This window comes from Pelophylax lessonae (assembly GCF_965119305.1).
Source record: "Pelophylax lessonae genome assembly, chromosome: 3".
Classification (NCBI taxonomy): Eukaryota; Metazoa; Chordata; class Amphibia; order Anura; family Ranidae; genus Pelophylax; species Pelophylax lessonae.
This window is the reverse complement of record NC_138770.1, coordinates 426,878,101-426,898,374: the sequence shown is the minus strand read 5'-3', so window position 1 is coordinate 426,898,374 and position 20,274 is coordinate 426,878,101. Positions and strand designations below refer to the sequence as shown.

Sequence of the window (20,274 nt, the reverse complement as noted above, 5' to 3'; positions counted from 1 at the left end):
TCCATACAAGTCGCGCCGAAGTCGCGGTGCACGGCGACTTCACTAGTCGCCCCCGAAGTCGGATCGCCATAGTGTGAACTGACACTTAGTCTTTTAAGAGGTTAAACTGCCCTCACTTATTCATTCCTTTGATCTAAAAGAAGGAAATGATACATTGTAAAACATTGTGTTTATAGTAATCTAGCAGCCTTAACAATGTTGATAGACTTTTACCGGGGCTCTTTTTTTTTAACAGCTGCGAGCGAGCAGAGAACAGCTCTGTAAAGGCCATACACGTGATAAGAAAATCTGAAGGGAAATTTCGTCCGACGACCGATCTGCCTATTTTCGGATTGTTAGTATGGTGCTTTTGACAGCTGACTCCGACTTTTCAGCCGAAAAAATCCTGATGTGCAGGCTATAAAATTTTTATTGTCCGTCAACACAACGTCCGATTTTCGTCTACTTAGTACAGTTTTCGACGGAAAAAAGTCTTAAAAGCAAGACTAGGCATGCTCAGAGACGAAAGAACACATACAAAACAATTCAACACATGACATCACTTCTGAAGTTGAATTCTGTGATATGGGAAATTTCGTATGAAAGTTACCTCTTCACTTTCGACATGAGACAAAAAACGGACGACAGATCGTTCGATAATCTGATCGTGTGTACGAGGCTATAGAATCATGGACATTGTTTTAAGATCATGGGGAATCAAGATTGATTTTTTAATGATTAATCGTGCAGCTCTAATTTGTACATTATGTTAGTTTGTCACAATAAAATGAGGAATTTGTTTTATTGGTAATCTGATGATTGTTAAAGCAGTGAGTAACTTATGCCCTAATTACTGAATGACATAGTAAATCTATAGACTCAAATAGTTTCTTTAGCTCGTCAGACAGGAGGAACCTGGACATTTCTAGAAACCACCAAAAATTGCATGCTACTTTTGTCTTTTTATATGCAGCTCCAACACTATAGAATGCCCTTCTTACTCAAATTATAACCAATCCCATAGTATGCAGTTTATAGTGCCAACTAAGAGACGGCATAGCAAACTTTTTGGAAGTGACAGAAAAAATCACGGACACTATTAGTTTTAGCAGAAATATGCACTTTTTATGCATTGATGTATTTAATTGAAAGTCCAGCTTTGGCACACGTGTTGCATGGCTTACTTGTATCATGTACTTTCCCTAAACTATTACTATAGCATTCGACTTCTATATTTAATGAATACACAGGCTACAGATATCCCCTTGGTACTAATTATCATATGAAAGCATCAGATATTTGAACCAACGGTGATGACCCAGTTGTCATTTTGACCAGCCTCAGTCCATCACAAAGTGCAGTATGTGACATCAAGTGCAGCTTCATAGTTTGTATAATGTCACCAGTCTTTCCTGCTATTAGCTCCAGCTGGTATCTTTACCATTGCTGTCATTTTTTTCCCATTAGCATTATCAGAGAACCCAACCTTGCTTTTCATTTTTAAAGATAATTCAAATGACTGGGGTGTGGTTGCAGTGGCGTAGCGTGGGGGGTGCAGGGGGGGCCGGCCGCACCGGGCGCAACATCTGGGGGGGGCGCATCTGCAGTGTCACTCTGTCTGTCTGACTCTGACATACACAGTTCACACACTGTCTGCGGCTGCCTCCATCTTTAGGCTGGAGATGTCCAGCGCGGCTGCCCTATGGCTGAAAATGGCGGGTCGGGGCTGGACTGTGCCTCACCTGTCCATTGGTGTAGGGTGGGGTGGCGTTGCAAGCCTATGCCGCCTCTCCTCACTGCTCAGTCAGTTTTGCAGCGAGTGAGTCAGCAGCCTGGCACTGTCACAGAGTGTTTTTTTTTTTTAAATCCCCTGATTAGAGCCAGAGGCTCTAATAGGCTTCAAAAAAGGGTGGACCCAGGGCGCAGAGCAGTGCGCCCCGAGCCCACCCATTGTGTGACAATAGCGAATGAAAATTCGCTATTGTCACACGAATCCTCCTCCTGGCCAATCAGGAAGCGGGTCCGAGATCCGCTTCCTGATTGGCCGAAAGGCGAACGCATGCCATTGGCCGAGGAGGAGGCGGGAGGACTCGAGGAGATGTGGGGAACCGAGGAGAAGCCGCCACTGCAGTTAAGTCTCTGCATTGAAAGGGGGCACGCTGGTCTCTCTGCATTGAAAGGGGGCACACTGGTCATTCTGCATTGAGAGGGGGCACGCTGGTCATTCTGCATTGAAAGGGGGCACGCTGGTCATTCTGCATTGAAAGGGAGCACGCTGGTCATTCTGCATTGAAAGGGGGCACGCTGGTCATTCTGCATTGAATGGGGGCACGCTGGTCATTCTGCATTGAAAGGGGGCACGCTGGTCATTCTGCATTGAAAGGGGGCACGCTGGTCTCTCTGCATTGAATGGGGGCATGCTGGTCATTCTGCATTGAAAGGGGGCATGCTGGTCATTCTGCATTGAAAGGGGGCACGCTGGTCTCTCTGCATTGAATGGGGGCACGCTGGTGATTCTGCATTGAAGGGGCACGCTGGTCTCTCTGCATTGAAAGGGGGCACGCTGGTCATTCTGCATTGAAAGGGAGCATGCTGGTCTCTCTGCATTGAAAGGGGGCACGCTGGTCTCTCTGCATTGAATGGGGGCACACTGGTCATTCTGCATTGAAAGGGGCACGCTGGTCATTCTGCATTGAAAGGGGGCACGCTGGTCATTCTGCATTGAATGGGAGCTCGCTGGTCATTCTGCATTGAAAGGGAGCACGCTGGTCATTCTGCATTGAAAGGGGGCACGCTGGTCATTCTGCATTGAAAGGGGGCACGCTGATCATTCTGCATTGAATGGGGGCACGCTGGTCATTCTGCATTGAAGGGGGCGCGCTGGTCTCTCTGCATTGAAAGGGGGCACGCTGGTCATTCTGCATTGAAAGGGGGCACGCTGGTCATTCTGCATTGAAAGGGGGCATGCTGGTCTCTCTGCATTGAAAGGGGGCAAGCTGGTCTCTCTGCATTGAAAGGGGGCACGCTGGTCTCTCTGCATTGAAAGGGGGCACACTGGTCTCTCTGCATTGAAAGGGAGCACACTGGTCATTCTGCATTGAAAGGGGGCACGCTGGTCTCTCTGCATTGAAAGGGGGCAAGCTGGTCATTCAAACTTAGATGCATTTTACTTTAATTACATCAGTATTTTCATAACAAACAATACATGTGCTTGGGGGGTAAGGGTTTCTTTAACTAATCTAGTGGAAGAGACTCGAGTGCTAAAGTCCTGCGGGTTAGGGGGCGCAAATTACTTGCCTTGCCCCGGGTGCTGACAACCTACGCTACACCACTGTGTGGTTGTTATCACCCCTATTACTTCAAGCACACTCTGATTCCTCTGTTGAGTGGGACTTTATAGGGCAGTGATGGCAAACCTTGGCACTCCAGATGTTTTGGAACTACATTTCCCATGATGCCTAACTACACTGCAAAGTGCATGAGCATGATGGGAAATGTAGTTCCAAAACATCTGGGGTGCCAAGGTTTGCCATCACTGTTATAGGGCAACCAGTGTATAGATAAATGCAATGTAAAAAATGAATTTGTCCTTTATTGGTACAATTAGTTAAAAAAATGTATTTTTTTAAAAAGCGCCATCAGTTCATATATACCAACATGATACAAATCATGGTCAAAGTGCCTCAAATGATCATACCATTACAGCATACACTAAAATGCACACCGTGGTATTCCCCAGCCACTTGCTGTTATATCCCACCACTATATACAGTAAACCCCCCTCCATTGCGGGGGTTACGTTCCGGACCCAGCCGCGAAAAGTGAAAATCCGCGAAATAGAAAAACCCTATTAAAATGCATTGTAGGCATGTTTTTTTTACTGTCACTGTACGTGTAAAAGCACTTTTAAAACAATAGAAACTCATTTAAACACATAAAAGATACTGAGAGACATAGCAAGAGCTATGGAAAACACAAAAATATTTCATTTTTAATGATTTATATAGTAAAATAACATTACAAAAAAAACCGCAATATACCGGGACTGCAAAAACTGAACCGCGATGGAGCGGGGGTTTACTGTATAACACAGTTGATGGTTTCAGGAGCTGTAAAATCGCTCCTTATTTGAATGCTTTGGCCAAAAAATAGCCTACTTTGTAAGTGTGATTTATGGAATATGGTATATGACATCTAATGTTGATGTTGCAATGATTCTAAGAAAAGGCTATTTATGTTACAGAGTTGTATACACTATATTACCAAAAGTATTGGGATGCCTGCCTTTACACACACATAAACTTTAATGGCATCCCAGTCTTAGTCTGTAGGGTTCAATATTGAGTTGGCCCACCCTTTGCAGCTATAACAGCTTCAACTCTCCTGGGAAGGTTTAGGTGTGTGTCTATGGGAATGTGTGACCATTTTTCCATTTGTGAGGTCAGGCACTGATGTTGGACAAGAAGGCCTGGCTCACAGTTTCCGCTCTAATTCATCCCAAAAGTTTTCTGTTGGGTTGGGGGGCAGGATTCTGTGCAGGCTAGCCAAGTTCCTCCACCCCAAACTCACTCATCCATGTCTTTGTGGACCTTGCTTTGTGCACTGGTGCACAGTCATGTTGGAACAAGAAGGGGTCATCCCCAAACTGTTCCCACAAAGTTGGGAGTATGAAATTGTCCAAAATGTCTTGGTATGCTGACGCCTTAAGAGTTCCGATTACTGGAAATAAAGGGCCAAGCCCATTCCCTGAAAAACAACTCCACGCCATAATCCCCCCCTCCACCAAATGATTTAGACCAGAATATCTTCTAGTTTTTATGTACCCTTGCACAAGCTAGGTCAATTTCAGGCATTTGCAGTATTCATAATGCATAATTTAAGAAAGAATAAGACAAACTGTAGACAGCGCCATTATAGCAGATGTTTCTATTAGTGCCTTGAGAGTGACTAAAGAGAAATATATGTCAAGCTTTAGGGGGCCTGCATCTGGTATGTGAAACAACGAATGCATTTCAAAATAGAAAGTTAATAAAATGTATGATGAGGTTCAGCACACTGTGGGATTACCTCCGTTTAATGTTCTTGACTGCCTGACCTCAACCCAAAAAAGGAGCACTGATTACTTTTAAACACTTACAGCAGGTAAAGGTGTGGGCTTTCTTGACATTCCTCCGTATGTGACCATAGTGCTTCCATCCCTAAGGAAAAATACAAGTTAGAAAACTAAGCATGTTCTAAGTTGCAAATATTTTCTATTATAAAAGTCAATTGATTGTTATTTCATAAGTGTCCTTTAACATTTTGAACTTAACAAAAATGTGTAATTCTCCTACTCATTACTTTTATAAATAGTATATATGCACAGAGATACAATTTATTGGATTTTCTGGAAACATTTTTTTTCTGGAACTGTTCTTCTATGTATTTTAGGATAAGGATGATGGTTTCTGTTGATAAACAAAGTTCATAAGAGCTTTATTCTATTATTACTAATGCCTTGCAGCCTCAGAATGCCCCTATGGAATTTAGGAAAATCAAGTCGATAGAACAGTAGTTATGTCTCCTTTGTTTAATGGCATTGATCCAATAATATGTGTATGATCTTATGAAAAACAACAAATAAGCTAATAACTAAGGGTGTGACATGTCTTGGGGGTTTATTTAAGAATTTGTATGTATTATTCACACAAGTTTCAGCCAAGATCTACACTTTTTTTCCCTGTTGAATACAAATAGAACAGTGTGTGAATCCTGGGGGAAATTGTGAAAACCTTGTGCCATTTATAAATAAACTCATTAGGCTGGGTATATGATTTGCGGACCACACCAGGGGGATACTGACTACTTAACCCTTTTCAGGGCCATTACTCCATTTCTTTGGTCCCATCTCAGACAGATAATATGTATTTCTGAGTATATTATTGTAAACGCCCATGATGTTAATGGCTGGTGATTGATCTATTTCTTTGGAGTAGTTGATGGTGACATACTAACTTACCTACACCCTGGCACTTCATATTATGCCATTTTGTTTAAGCCTATTGGGTGGTGCGTTTGCTCGCATGCCCCCTATATACCCTCCCATGTTCACCACAATGGAGGTATGTTGGCTCTTCTGCCTTGGCCTCTCTTGGATACCGATTTTCACTATATTTTGATTTGCTCATCCTGAAGAAGTGGATTATCTGCGAAACATGTAGAGGATTCATCTCAAATTACACCTGTAGTTATTTTCATCTTAAGGGTGTTACACTATCAGGGTTGCATTCTTATATATGGTCCAAATCACATTCTGTCAAATGAGTGATAGATGTTATTTATGTGATAGATGTTATTTTATTTATGTGTTTGATTATATGAATTTTTAGATTCTATACTAATAAAAATACTTTTTATTCTACTTCAGGTGTGTAGTCCTTGAGTACTGAGATAGTCCATTATTTTGTTTTTTACCCCAGTGGGGGCATTTGGGGGTTGCCTCCTGTTTTCCAAATTGTCATTTTAGGATGATGGTACCCTTCCCCTTTCCTTTTTTATTACATTGATAAGAGTCCCACTATTTACAGGCTGGGCATACACATAGAGTTTTTTTAAAAAAAACTCAAAGATCCATACAAGTAATGTGGATGCAGAGATCTTCCCCACTTGATCACCGGGCCGTGGGTACCGGGATCTGCAATCCACTGTGTCCGGTGAACGCAGTGGTCGCAGGAGCAATGCACTGTATGCCTACAACCTGGAGCAGGCTGGATGACGTACATGTACATGATTCAGCCTGCCTGTGCCAACCGCCCACAGTAAAGGTACTGTGGGCTGTCTGAAGGTGGTTAATTTGATATCAGCCTCTCGCAATACAGCAGCAGTCAGTTTGGGAGATGAAGGGGCAGCACTAAGAACCAATCGGGTACGCTGCATATAGATGTGCTGACAAGTAACAAGCTAACAGGAGGAGTAAGTAGAGTGGAGAAAAGGATGACTTCATCAGTCTGCTGCTGTTCCAATGTCCAATCACAGGTTGGTAGCAGATTAATATCACCACTACATTCCTTAACTGTAGCAGCAAAGTAGTATAATCGACCTGGCAAAGCTGTGTAAATATCGGAACTGAATGGGCAGAAAAATAAATGTTTTCCTAGTTTTCAGCTTTAACTCTTAAAGTACACCAAAACTACAAAACCCAAAAAACAAGCTGATAACAATGATACACTAGTTACTTTCTGCAAAGACTGAATGCCAGTGTAACAACTATAAATAAGTCATATTGTTGACAATCTTTCATTAATTTATGAGGACAGCACATAAACAAAACAATGTGAAAAAAAAAAAAATTCTCAACAGTTAAAGTGGTAATAAATCCCAAACTAATAATGCAATTTGTAGCACTACCCCATCGGGGTTGCTGGTATTACCTGGTTTCCCCCCACATACAGTACAAAGGCCATCATTCACCCAAGCAACAGTCCATTCACTCAGGCTCCAGTAAACAGCCAGGGGGTTTGTCTTTTTGTAATGTATTTTTTAAAGAATTTGTAACAGGGGAGGGATTAGGGAATGGGATATTTCCACAAGGCTAGCGACATCAATGAAGGAACAGTCTAAACCCTTTCAGCTGGGGACCATGAGGTATCTTTTTGAACAGTTTCAAAGCCTCACTGCTAGGGACCATGAGGCAAGTCTCTTTGCCACCTAGTTATCCTGCACAATTGCACAGCTGTATGTAACCAATGTAACTTCGGAAACACTGCACTGTACATGAAAGCACCCTTTACAAAGCTCACGGTCCAGGACACCAGGACAGTATATGGGACCCTATGAGAGCAGTCTCTGTGAGAGCAACATCTCATGCTTATATCCAAAAAGCACATAGTCACCAGGGATCAATACAAGGTCATTACTCACAAGTCCCCAGAACAGCTGCCAACTCCTTACTTTCTCTGGACATAGTCCAGGAGGTAAGAAAATCTTTTCAAGACCAGATCCCTTTGGTAAAGTCCTGCAGCCAGTTTCAGGTCGCTTCCAGGTCTCCAGTCCTTACACCTCAGAGAACAGCAGCACAATCCATGGCTTGCCTCAGAGGGGCGAAATAGCCCCCTATAAAGCTGGGAACTTCTCTTGGCTAGGGACAACAATCTCACCAGGGCTTCAGACTATTTATCAGCTTCTCCATCCACCATCTGGGCACACCTCCTCTGGGATTGGCTAGGTCCTGATCAATTTTTCAGGTTGGTTTGAATTCTCCCTCCATAAACTCTAGGAATGAAACCCTGAACAGATCAAAACAAACAATATCTTCTCCTTTGATTACAGAAGCAGCCAAAACCACATTTACTTAGCAGCCTAACTAGGAGGTTGCATTAGTTTAAAGCTATATTTAAAAAACAAAAAAAAACAACAAACTTGTTATACTTACCTATTCTGTGCAATGATTTTGCATAGAGCAGCCCCAATGCTCCTCTTCTTTCGTGTCCCGCTGGTGCTCCCGGCTCCTTCCCCCCCACCGAGTGCCCCCAAAAGGAAGCGGCTTTCTATAGGGGCACTCATGTGTGCTCGATCCAGAGCAGGGGTGTTTGTATCTTTTCAGACATGGAGCCAAGCTCGGCCCCATCCCTGCTCTCTGCTCACAAGTTTTGACTGACAGCAGACGGAGCCAATGCCTCCCACTGCTCTCTTCCAAGCCTATGAGACAGGGGAGAGGAGAGAAAAGCTGCTGCATATGTGCACAGCACTGGATCATGTAAGTATAAGGGGAAAGGGGGTCCTTCACTATTAAAAGGTTTATTACTTTAATGCAGAGATGCATTAAGGTAAAAAAAGCTACGGTAAAAATGTTATACCACTTTAAAGTAAATGTGATGGAAACTCTGACTACATAAAGCTGCTTCTGGTGATCAACAACCTAAGCTGTCAGCTTTTACCCTACTTGCAGTCATGTCCCCCTCCAATGCTAACTATTGTCCTCCTGAAGTGCTTGCAGTATGTCAACAGCAGTTTTCTTAAAGATGTTGTTTGCATATCCACTGACATGCTGCTACATCTATGTGGCACTGCTTTAACCTGTTGGCCTGTTGGTAGTGGGTGCTCAACAACAATGAAGTGTAAAGACTTGATGGAGGGCTGTGGAGAGTCCTGAAGAGAGAATTTACATTCAGAGGAAAAGAGATTTAATCTCCAAATATGGAAAGGTTTCTTCACAGTAAGAGCTGTGTAAATATAAAATAGACTCCCTCCAGAGGTGGTTCTGGATAGCTCAGTAGATTGCTTTAAAAAAGGCATGGATTATTTCCTTAATAAACATATTATAACTGGGTACTCACATTTATAGGTAATGTTGATCCAGGGAATATCCTCTCGGAGGATCAGGGAGGATATTTTTCCCCTGCTGGAGCAAATTGGATCATGCTTTGCTGGGGTTTTTTGCCTACCTCTGGATCAACTGTGGGTATAGGATTGTGTATATGGGATTGTATGGTTGTTTTTTTTTTTTTTCTTTTATTGGTTGATCTAGATGGAGTTGTGTATTTTTCAACCTGACTAACTATTTAACTATGTAGAATACCAAGGCCTGCCTATTTTGTGAAGGCCCCCTCCGACTTACTGAGCTAAAGGAGAAAAAATAGCTTTTGAGAGAAGTAATCAAAATACTTACCCTGTCCCTGTTTCCACCCATGGTGAGGGTGAAGTCACCATCAATCCAGTGAGAAGCCAAAGAATGCTGAGTGGCCCACGTCTTACAAGATAATGATCTTGCAGTGTGCTGGAGCATCATCTCTTGAGTTTTGGGCTACTAGACAATTCCCAAAATGTCATTGGCAGGATGATGAGGTCACATCCTGCAGTACAGAAGCTAGGGAAAAGAAAGTATATTTACTAACTTTTTTTCTCTTTAGTGCAATGTATTAGGAAGGGAGAGGAGGGCTCTCCCTTCAAATAAGCTGACTTGCTTGAACTGCAAGGTCCGTTTTAAGGCACCAAATGTTGTGTGCCTACAGGTTCCAGCAATGAAAATCCACAACTAGAATTCCTTTACTTTTTATTTACATTTGAGAGCAAATGTTTGACAGTTGGAACAGTGTCTCAAACTATCAGTTTGACTGCAGATGGGTCGGATTGGAAGTTGTATGCCTAAAATCAATTAGGAAACTTTTATGAATGTGGTTGCACTCTATTCCCAAAGGTCGCACCATGCAAATGTGTGCAATTAATTTGCAGTTACTATTCTATCTTTTGCGGCTGCAACTTTTAGCTTTAAAAATGTCTGCAACCAGTCTGAGAAAATCACCCCGTTTTTGCTAAAAGTATTACAACCTAAATTACTGTGGAAATGAACTGTGATCTGTTACATAATTAAAAAGTCATGTGGACTAAATGCTAAAAGTAAGCAAATGTGACAAAGCAAGCAAAGTGATGTGACAAGTTTATTACATGCAATGAGATATTATGATAAATCTGACATTATGATAAATTCTATTTCTACAATATATTAGCAACTATGGCACATTAACAGATACAACAACTGTGACTTGATAAATGTCCCCAATTGTATGTTGAAAATGATAAGTAAACCTTTAAAACTCAATACAAATTTCTTCTTGAATTCCATGTCCTACAAAATAATTGCTTTCAATTTATCAATAACAATGGATGAGATTTTTTTTTCAAAGATTCTGTTAAAAACTCTACTGTAATTGTTCTCAGGCAGAATATCCACATAATAGTTACACAGGAACTGCGCATAAATTTAAAATGCTTGTCCTTGAAGTCTGAAAGCACTGCTTGATGTGTATACATTCATAAAGCCCCGAGGTCAGACTATAAAAATAGGTGTGGATATATCTGTGGTGTAATAACAACAAGAAAAAAAAGCCACCGTGCAGTGAAAAACCCTTATACCCTTCCTGTCCTAAGCAGCAGAACACATATAGACTCATTCACCTCAACTCAACTGAAAAAAATACAAACCACAATTGTGCAGTGTGAAACTACCTAAACCAATATGTCAAATGACAAATTACAAGAATGTATCTCAAACATTAAACAAGATATCAAAAAATAAATACAGTGAAAATAAAGACAAACAGGGATATGAAAGTCCACACAGAACAATTTACAGTGACTTGCAACAATAAGACAGCAACTATGTAATGGGGCAAATAGACTCCTTACACTGCAGATCCCAGTAGGCACTGTGCAGTAGGTGGAGTGGAGAAATTATTTTTTATTAAACTGCTCAGAAAAGGTCTTTGTTTTGGCTCCAAGGGAGATAGAGAAAGAGCACCTCTGTTTGGATATTCGTCTGCCAGCTGGTGACCCTACCAGCGGAGACCAGAGCCTGAGACTGGGAGTGAGGACACCTGGGTGCCTTACAGCAGTGGTCCTCAACCCTGGCCTACAGGGCCCACTAACAGGCCAGGTTTTAAGTATTACATTGGGGAGATGCAGTCTAGAATACTGCAATCACTGAGCAGCAAATTATATCACTGGGATGTATTTCAGTTATCTTGCAAACCTGGCCTGTTAGTGGGCCCTGTAGGCCAGGGTTGAGGACCACTGCCTTACAGCACCTGCACCGCTGCCGAAAGGGGAACACTCCCCCTCTGCTTTTCACTGCTGGTTACCGAAGACTTTCAGGGAGAGACCGAGGGGGCCCTCTTCTACAGTGAAAGGTCATCTCAGCATCCAGCATGGGGACTGGTAAGAGGGCTTTTTATCCATTGCTGAGTGTTAGCAGGGTCTGAGCCCCTGAGAGCAAGACATAAAGTGTACCCAATCCATACAGCACCCATGTTACACTCTATATCATGCGTATTTCAAACCTAGACTGCACCTATACAATGTACTGCATTGTACCAAATCTTTACCGCATCTGAACCACATCTATCTTGCACCTGTACCGAGACTATCCTGCACCTATACTGTACTTACAGTATACTGCATGCAGGTTAACTGGGACTGTCATTAAATGCACCAATGCTCTTTAAGGGCCCCAATGATAGCTGGCAGAAGAATATCTTAAAGGACTGCCCCTCCTGTAATAATTATTCTGCAAGCCCCCTTTCCCCTTTGTTCTTCTGCCCCCTTCCCTACCATTCGCCTTTTCTTTTGAAAATTGCATACCCAATCGGTTTATGACTAGCATCACTGCCATAAATGTGGTCTGGTTTCAGCACTTGGTAGATTAAACTTGACTACTGCTCACTGCTGCACTTGAGGTGACCTTGATACTGTTTATGCTGATCTGGATGCCAAATTCATCTTTTGCCTAGTTCCTACTGTTAATCACTTTGTATGCTAAATAGTGTTATCAGTACCATTGTTACTTCACTTTATTTTTTTTTATTAAGGGGCAGGTGGGCCTGGAGGTAGCCCAATCCTCCTTAAAGGTACAGGGGCACACTGGACACCCAGCACATAGCACAATGGCAGCAAAGATGTTCAGTGCATCCCTTCACCACTAATACATCAGTGACACCACCTATAAAGAACAGAGGACCCATCCTATCCAACTGGCTCCTATGAGAGTAGCTCAGCATATATTATCAAATGTAAAGTTTCTGGTTTACAATTTAGATATGCTTTATGGTGAGCATGACACAGACTGCCATGCACAGGTGCCCTAGATATTTCAAAAGGAATACAGTACTGAAAAGTCATAAAAGACTAAGAAATAAATATAGTCCTCTGTTTGCCTTCTAGACACCCATTGCTCTGCTTTTGTGTTGTTCAGCTAGTTTAGCTACTCTTTTGTTCTTTAGGGCAAACTGGCTGATAATGGCAAACAGTCGTGCAGCATTTGCCATCCACTTCTCAAGCAAGTTTAAGAGCATGAGCTCTATGTCAGAGCAGCAATCGTGGCACTGTACTTGTTTTTAAATGTAATATATATACTTTACACTCAAGGTAAATAATACTTACTTGAGATGGCAGAAAAGGTTTCCAGCACTGCTTCCGCCTACACAGTTGAGAGCTAATTTAGGCCTTTCAACTACCTGGAAAAAAATAAGTGAAAGCATGGGCAGCTTAATTTGTGCTACCATAATACACAGTATATTGATAATTACTTCACACAGTCACAGGTGATTACTAGGTACAAGCATTAAAAAATATACAGACACAGCAGAGCTTTTGCAATTGCCGATGGCATTTAGAAAATTCACAGGGAGAAATTGTTTCCAAAAGATTACCTTAAAGAGATTTGCCATTTCTTCATTGTGTAGCATATCCTCAGTAATAACATAGTTAGCACCAAGTGACTGCAGTTTTTTTATCGTTTCACTCAAGTTAGACCTTCAAAAATACAAAGATGTAAAAAATAAGTGAGTTAACATCCAGTAAACCTGACCTGCAGACTTTCAGTGGTAGCAAAATATTGAGAACAGTGGTTGGTCATAGAGGGTCCACACTTTAACCAACTATTCCTATACTTTCCGTCTTCCCTGTAGAGACAAGTGAAGTTCTGAAAAGCTTGATCAGTTGGGGTTCAGCCAAACTTTTTAAAATTGAAAAATAAAACCAAAGAAATTCTGAAATTCCGAAGCAAAACTTCCATTGAAGTCAAACCAGCCTCCAAAAAAAAGTTTGTACGACAAAGCATCACATGATGCAAACTATGCAGAATATTTTGGGTAAAACTTGACAGTCCTGCATAACGAGAAGATATGCCCAAAAAACAGCCTGAGCCAGTTCCCTTAAATATCAGGGACACCAGGATTTAAGGGTGGGATCTGCTGGTACTGGCAGTCAAGATAAGATAAGGGTGCTCAGGTAGCAGAAGAAGCAGATATGGGGCAGAAACAGCCTTTTAAGCAGCCTTTTAGTCCCTCGGTCCCAGAAGTCTTTTGGTGATCCGAAGCAAAAATAACACTGAAATTTGGATTCAGTTTTACATCCAAAATTCTGGATCTACTTTCTAGGTCTCTTTTGTTGCTATTTATTACTGATTATTAAAAGAATAGAAAAGAGTCATGGCATCCATCTTGGTAACAATAAAGACAGGGGGCTTCATTGTTCAGGTATTTCTAAACATGATTTCACAAGTCACAAGTCTGTCACTGATCCATTGGGGTGGGAAAGGACTTTTTGTGCCTCTACCTATATATCTAGACAAAATACCTACCCATTTGGATATGGGAAGGCCTTTTTACATGGTACCTTTGACTTTCAACTCAAACTTTGATTTGTAGCTTTCCAAGTGAATGGTTTCAGATCACCTGGGATGTAAATAGTTTATATAACTCAATCTATTATATTACTAGGGTACTGGCAGTGGAAAGTTTATTTGAGAGTTAAGTTTATTTTACTGCAAACATTCAAATTTTCTTGTCTTTACTGAAAATTGTACTGGGACTTTTTTTCAACATTTTTCTTTAAAAGGAGTATTTTCTCATACAGTTCAGAAGAACGGTGATGAGATCACCTCTCTCCCATATAAATGCATTCATGGATATGACTGAATGTGAGTGCACACAGTACAAACACTAGATTTGTTTAGGAAACATTGCACCATTACATATTTGCAAACAATTTCAAAATTGTTTCCAGCAAGTTTCCTCCTACAATGACTTGCTGTGTGTCCAACAAGCCATTTTAGGGGGAACATGTACTTTATTTAGGGGTGAGGCATTTATTTAAAATGGGCATGATTATACAAAAAGAATATTGTTAGCCCAATTTATTTGTTACAGCCATATACACTCACCGGCCACTTTATTCGGTACACCTGTTTAATTACTTGGTAACACAAATTGCTTACCAGCCAATCACATGACAGCAACTCAAATCATTTAGGCATCTAGACGTGGTAAGGATGACTTGCTGAAATTCAAACCGAGCAACAGACTGGGGATTTAAGTGACTTTGAATGTGGCATGGTTGTTGGTGGCAGACGGGCTGGTCTGAGTATTTCAAAAACTGCTGATATACTGAGATTTTCACGCACAACCATCTCTAGGGTTTACAGAGAATGGTCCAAAAAAAATATCCAGTCAGTGGCAGTTGAATGGAGGAAAATGCCTTGATCTCTGAAAGTACAACACATTAAACCTTAAAGCAGATGGGCTACAGCAGCAGAAGACCACACCGGGTGCCACTCCTGTTGAGAACAGGAAACTGTGGCTACAATTTGCACTGGCTCACCAAATTGGTCAATAGAATATTGTTGCCTGGTTTTATGAGTCTCGATTTGAGCTACGAAATTCACATGGTTGGGTCCGAATTTGGGGTAAAAACATGAAAACATGGATCCATCCTGCCTTGGATCAACTGTTCAGTATAGTGGTGGTGGTGAAATGGTGTGGGGGATATTTGCTTGGCACACTCAGGGCCCCTTTGTACGAATTGAGCATAGTTAAAACCCCATGGCCTATCTGTATTGTTGCTGACCATGTCCATCCCTTTATGACTACAGTGTACACATCTTCTGATGGCTAATACCAGCAGGATAATGCACCATGTCACAAAACTCATATCATCTCAAACTGGTTTCTTGAACATGACAATGAGTTCACTGTACTCCAATGGCCTCCACAGTTACCAGATCTCAATCCAAAAGATCACTTTTTGATATGGTGGAACAGGAGATTCATATCATGTGTAGTACCCTCCTAGGTAGGTGCTAGGAAAATGCATCTATTTCTCCTTCTGCTTATCAGGGGAGCCTGATCTATTAGGTTTCCTGTTGCATATCTCCAGGTGTGATTCACTGAGTTTGAGGGAGTGTCTCCACTGCATCCAATAGGGGAGCATGTTGGACAGTGGAGGAAACCTAGCCAGTGGTGACACATTGGCTTTTATGGGAATCCCAGTGGGAGGGCTTCCTTGCAATGCATCCTGCGATTGCTCATAAAAGCCGGGGGAACTTTGTAGGAAGAGTGCTTTTTATACTGTATGTAACAATTTATTTTTAAAATACTGTATTTACAGGATTTATCATAATATGGACAGACACACAGCCAGTGAGGTATTGTGATTTGTAAAATCATTGATGCATTTGTTTAGCGGCAACAGTACAATCTCTTTAGAGAGAGGCAACCCAAGAGATCTTACAGAGAATACAGGAATGAACACCAATTACACTGCCATAACACTCAAACACATTTTGCATCAAACACTCTGGACGCATCAGTTGATGCTGACCATTCTACTGAGTACTGCACCTGCAGTGTACAGAGGTTAGTAGTAGGTAGGGCAGTCTGCAGAGTTCAGTTGTAGGTAGGGCAGTGTACAGAGGTCAGTAGGATGTAGGACAGTGTACAGAGGTCAGTGGTATGTAGGGTAGTGTACAGAGGTCAGTAGTATGTAGGGCAGTGTACAGAGGGCAGCAGAAGGTAGGGCGGTGTATGGAGGTCAGCAGTATGTAGAGCAGTGTACAGAGGTCAATAGTAGGTAGGGCAGTGTACAGAGGTCAGCAGTGTGTAGGGCAGTGTGCAGAGGTCCATAGTAGTTAAGGCAGTGTACAGAGGTCAGTACTGTGTAGGGCAGTGTGCAGTGGTCACTAGGGAAGAGGGCAGGAGGACAGAGGGTCAGTAGAGTAAAGGACAGGGTTCAGTAGAGCAGAGGACAGGGTTAAGTGAGGCAGAGGACAGGGGGTATGCAGGGCAGAGGACAGGGAATCAGCAGGGCAGAGGAAAGGGTGTCAGAGGACAGGAGGTCATTGGGGCAGAGGATAAGGGGTTAGCGGGGCAGTGAAAGAGGGTCAATGGGGCAGTGGCCTGGGGGTCATCAGGGCAGAGGGCAGGGCATCAGGAGGGCAGAGTATAAGAGACAGCAGGGCATAGAAGGGCGGGGGGGGGGGGGGGCAGAGGGCAGTATAGAGGGGGAAGGATGGGCAAAGTATGGGGGGCGATCAGGTGGCACAATGCTGGGGTCAGGAGGTCACAGTATGGGAGGTCAGGAGCAAACAATACAAGGCATGGAGGCAGGAGGGCATGGTACAGGGGAGCAGGAATGTAAAGTACAGGGGGGCAGTAAGTATAGCTGGCCATGCTTGAAGCCAGCCGAATTTTGATCCATGTGTGAGCAAACTGGTTGTACCAAAATCAAACAACCAATTGACTTCGGTACAACCAGCCTGTTGGAGGATTTCCTCACAATGAATGCCACCGGCTATAGTTCAGATAGTGGAGGGGGGGGGGGACGTATTCAATTTGTGATGCAACATCATTCATATTTCCCTAAAATTATGTGCTTGATTTGGCCAGCAAAACAAAAAAATTGCTTCCTAGCCAGCTCCAGTCTGGAGAAACCAGTATTTTCTGCTAGTTCTGGCTCATGCCTTTCAATTCACTATTCCCTAATTTCCATGACCAGTAATGGTATTCATGGTCATGGATTCAGCAACCAGCTCAGTGGACACCCACAGGAATGATAAGGGTAAATGTCAATTTCATACCTCCCAACTTTTGAACTTCAGAATGAGGGACACTGGAGAGAGGCAATGACCTGCAGTGCGCATAGCGCAGTGCTGCAAAAAATGGGTGTTGCATACTCTTAACAATGGGAGGGGCTTAGGAGGCACAGTTAAACAAAACCCAGGCTTTGTTGTACCTATAAAATATGCTTTGATTGCTGAACCAAGAGTCTTACAGACAAATATAAACCCCAACACAATCATTAAAAAAAAAAAAAAAAAAAAGAATATTGCACATGGTTTTGCAAAAGCTGAAAATATACAGAGAGCTAACACTTTTTCTGACCATACCTAACTTCATTAAAATAGTCAGGGACTGCTTAGCAATTAGCAACTGTTGAGACAATGAACAATTTGTAGAGAAGTATATATTGTACAGCATTGTATATATAGTGCAGGAGTGTGTAGGGCAGAGCACAGGGATTGGGGAGTTCTGCAGTCAGTGCCGGGATACATAACACAGACTGCAGGGGTCAGGGTGTGTAATGCAATGTGTTCAAGGATCAGGACTGTGTAAGGAAAAGAGGGCTGTAGTTAGTGCCGGGTTTAGGAGTACATGACACACAAAGAGCAGGGTCCAGGAGTATGGAGTGCATAGTAAGGTCGGGAATACAAAACAAAAAGAGTGCATGAGTCAGGGGTGTGTAACGCACAGTGTAGATGTAAGGAGAGTGCAAAATCCCCCCCCCCCCAAGCAATACTTTACCCTTTCAGCAAAAATGTACAACTCCTTTCCCTCCAAAAAAAATCACACTTATTTGCATGCTCACCCCCCAGCACAAATCCTCTATCCCTCTCTCAGAACAAATCCCCCTCCCAGAACAAATCCCCCCCCCAACACCTGTTCCTCGGCACAAGTCCTCCTCTACCCTTCCCAAATCCTTCATACCAGCACAATCCCCATCTATTCCCATTCCAGCACAAATCCTCCTTCCCCTCAATACCCCTCTCAGAGTAAATACTCTTACTCCACCCCCCCCCCCCCAAATTCGTCCCTCCCAGAACGACCCCTCATTCCATTACAAATCCTCCACCCAATTCCCACACTCCAAATCTCCACAGCACGATTCCCTCCCCCCCTCCCCCACAATCACCAGGCACACAGCAACAGTCACTTCTTTGGCTCAATAAACAGTATAGGGTTGCCTTTTAAATGCATTGCTAATTAGATTGGATAGGGCATAGAGAGCTGTGGGTTTCTTCATGAGGACTAAGAAATAGATTGGGGACACTCTTCGTTGTCACACTATTTCTCTCAGTGGATCCTACGGAAGTAGCCCAGAAATGGGACCACGCCAGGACCCCTTTAGCAATGTTCCAGGCCAGGCAAGCACTGGTATTAGTAGGTTAGAGATATCAGCAGCAACAGTGATTAGGGTCCCTTATTTCAGGTCTGTATTCACTGTGTCCCGGGGTACATATAAAACACGGGGGGGGGGGGGGGGTAATTTGGGGACTTTATATGAGACTCATGACCAACAGAGTCTCCATCCAGGGGCGTAACTACAGGGGTTGCAGGGGTTGCAATCGCTACCGGGCCCCATGCTCCAGGGGGCCCGGTAGCAAACCAGTGGGTGAACTTCCAGGATCGCAAAGGTCACACTTGCGACCGGACCCTGGCATTGCACCACTGTGCGGAGGCCCCAAGATTGCAGGAAGTGGGCCCACAAGATTGCAGGAAGGGGGCCCACTGCAGAACTTGTGAAAGAATCCTGCTGCGGGACCGTAATAAAAGGCCATGCAACGAGTGTAAAGAGCCCCAGGATTAGTGGGAAGAGCCCTGGGCTTGAAGGTAAGGGCCCCGGCCAGGGGTCTGGGGGGCCCTTCATGGTTTCTTGCATCAGGGCCCTGAAGGTTCTAGTTACGCCTCTGTCTCCATCCCTATATGCAATGAAGCAGAAGGTAAAAAAAATTACAGTATTATCTATCTGGTCTCTTTTATCATGTATTTATAATTTATTTCGCAGCTGGCCACACCTCATATAAAGTCCCACATTGTTTTTACCTTCTCCCGGGATACATAGATATCTCCCTCCAGTATCAGGCAGCAACTCCTTAGTAAATCTTCTAGACTGGACTCCCAGTGAAATCTTTCACTCAATGTCAGAGAATTTAGCAGAATAGGCATCCTAGCTGTGGCACAGCTGGGGCCTCAATGAAAACAGATAAACCCTGCTACTGGCCTATCCAGAAGTGCAGCAGCCCTTCAGGCAGCCCCAGGTTTTAGACTATGTATGCTAACTCTCAGCCACTATTTGGGCACCCTCCTCCAGGTATTGACTGAGACAACATAAATATTTAGCTGCTGATTTGCTTCATCCAGTCCACCACATTAACCACTTGCCGACCGCTCACATTGATCGTACTGCTGCAAAGTGGTTCGTTATCGTCCAGCGACGTAGACCTACTTCGCTGGACTCCTTGCCTTGTGAGTGGCACGTGCGCGCCGCCGGAGGCTCGCTCCCACTGTATTCAGTCACAGCGGGAGTCGGGCCAGGGGAGGAGCTGCAGTGATCACCGCCGCTCTTCCCCGATCGTCGGGGATCGAGTGTGGAGATCCGCCCGCTTGTGTAAACAAAGCGGGCGGATCTCCTAAGTGACAGGCAGGGACAGATTACTGGATTCAGCATAGCTGAACCTGCGATCTGTGCCTGTGTCACTCAGACACCTCCCCCCACACACGTCAGTAAGCACCAGGCATACATTAACCCCTTGATCATCAATAAAAGTTAACCCCTTCCCTGCCAGTGTCATTTTTACAGTAACAGTGCATATTTATAGCACTGATTACTGTAGTAATGTCACTGGTACCCCCAAAAGTGTCAAAAATGTCAGTCAAGGGTCCGATCTGTCCGCCGCAATGTCGCAGTCCCCCCAAAAAAAAAATTGCA

The 20,274-nt window shown here is 43.3% G+C and overlaps 1 protein-coding gene across 2 annotated transcripts in view; it reads right to left on the bottom strand.

Annotated features, from left to right (window-relative positions):
• Window positions 1-20,274, bottom strand: part of LOC309551509 (enoyl-[acyl-carrier-protein] reductase, mitochondrial-like) — a 152,669-nt gene that overhangs the window by 6,721 nt on the left and 125,674 nt on the right. For both annotated transcript variants that reach the window (XM_082252121.1, XM_082252122.1), the window contains 3 exons: window positions 13,161-13,263; window positions 12,892-12,965; window positions 5,117-5,177 (listed from right to left, as the gene is read on the bottom strand). In XM_082252121.1, the coding sequence (XP_082108247.1) occupies window positions 5,117-5,177; window positions 12,892-12,965; window positions 13,161-13,263 (238 nt within the window). The remainder of the gene's footprint in view (window positions 1-5,116; window positions 5,178-12,891; window positions 12,966-13,160; window positions 13,264-20,274) is intronic.